General features: G+C 40.9%; 1 protein-coding gene across 1 annotated transcript in view; it reads left to right on the forward strand.

Moving 5' to 3' along the window:
• The window catches only part of LOC104998354 (NADPH oxidase 1-like), a gene marked incomplete at both ends in the record, with an annotated part of 9,517 nt that extends 8,244 nt beyond the window's left edge, over nt 1-1,273 (forward strand). Inside the window, 4 exons of the mRNA XM_010853465.1 lie at nt 199-283; nt 622-767; nt 871-1,052; nt 1,141-1,273. Of these exons, the coding sequence (XP_010851767.1) occupies nt 199-283; nt 622-767; nt 871-1,052; nt 1,141-1,273 (546 nt within the window). The remainder of the gene's footprint in view (nt 1-198; nt 284-621; nt 768-870; nt 1,053-1,140) is intronic.
• Between the last annotated feature and the right edge of the window lie 506 nt (nt 1,274-1,779).

Raw genomic sequence — 1,779 nt, forward strand, 5'->3', positions numbered from 1 at the left:
CCTTGGAATTCTCCAGGCAAGAATACTGGAGTGGGTAGCCATTTCTTTCTCCAGGGTACCTTCCCAACCCAGGGATTGAACCTATGTCTCCTGCATTACAGGCAGATTCTTTACCATCTGAGCCACCAGGGAAGCCCATATAGTGAACTTCATAAAGCTTCCTGGAGACACCTGACCATGATCATTTCACATTTGTAGTTTTATAGGAGTACCCTGAGAAAGCAACTGGATCACAACCTCGCCTTCCACAAACTGGTGGGATATATGATCTGCCTACACACAGGTAACTGGGGGAATGGATGAACCTGCAGGCTTCCAGACATTCAGAATCTTGTTTCATTCATCCATGTGTATAAACATTCAAAATATATTTATTGAACACCTGGCACTATTTGCCAGGCACCATTTTAGACCTGCTTTCATGAAATTTACATTCTATTCCTTTGGGAGTGAATATAAAAAAAAAAAATTCTTAATTCTCTCTGTAATCATTATTGGGCACTTTATGTGGACTCACCATTCTGCTTGGTACCACATGTAGGATTTTCCCTTTCTAGTGAGGCATGCCTGCCATGATGTTTCTGAGACAACTTTCACATTCCTTTCCATCTTTCCATTTAGCTATTCACATCATTGCACACCTGTTTAACCTTGAACGATATAGCAGAAGCAGACAGGCCACAGATGGATCCCTTGCTTCCATTCTCTCCAACCTACCTCATCAGGAGAATTATTCATGGCTAAATCCCATCCAGTCCCCAAACACAGTGAGCTGATTCAAGGGAAAAGCATTTGGGATCTGAACATGAGCAGGAAGGTCATGGTGTCCTTGGTGGACATTGTGTCTGGCTGAAATTTCTCCTTTCATAGACAGTGGTGTATGTGACATTCACCAGCATCGCTGGTCTCACTGGAGTGATCATCACAGTGGCTCTGGTTCTCATGGTGACTTCAGCTATGGAATTTATCCGGAGGAGTTATTTTGAGGTCTTCTGGTATACACACCACATTTTTATCATCTACTTCATTGGCTTAGGAATTCATGGTCTTGGGTAAGGTCCTCAAACTCCCATTTTTCATGCCCCAATTCCTGATCTTGTATAATTCTTTGCCACATATTGTCCATTTTTTCTGCCTCAGTGGAATTGTCTGGAGTCAAACAGAAGAGAGCATGGCTGAGAATCATCCTCACAAGTGTGCAGAGTTTTTTGACAAGTGGGATGATCCTGCCTCCTACTGCAAGCCTCCCCAATTTGAAGGGCTCCCTGCTGAGGTACGACCAGGACAAGGATAATAGACTCTTGCTAGGAGATGTTATTGTCATTGTTGTTATTATCACTCTTCTTATAATCATTATTAGTTCAGCCTGGTGCTGACTCCTATGGAGGACATATGCTGTAGGTTATTCATCTTATGGCTGAATGCTTGTAATTTTTGACCAGAATCTCCCAATTTCCCTCACCTTCCAGCTCTCCCTTACTACTTTGTTTTTGAGTTCAACTTTTTTTTTTAATTGAAGTATAATTGACTTACAGTATATATTAGTTTCAAGTGTACAACAGAGTGATTTGGTATTTTAATATATTACAAAAATGATCACTGTAATCAGATGCCATCTGTCACCATAGAGAGTTATTAAAATATTATTGACTATATTCCACATGCTGTACATTACATCTCTGTGACTTATTTTATAACAGAAAGTTTGTACCTTTTAATCTCCTCACCTGTGTTATGCATTCCACCCCATACCCCTTCTGGCATCACCAATCTCTTCTC

The sequence above is a fragment of the Bison bison genome, unplaced genomic scaffold, assembly GCF_000754665.1.
Source record: "Bison bison bison isolate TAMUID 2011002044 unplaced genomic scaffold, Bison_UMD1.0 scf7180017853143, whole genome shotgun sequence".
Lineage (NCBI taxonomy): Eukaryota > Metazoa > Chordata > Mammalia > Artiodactyla > Bovidae > Bison > Bison bison.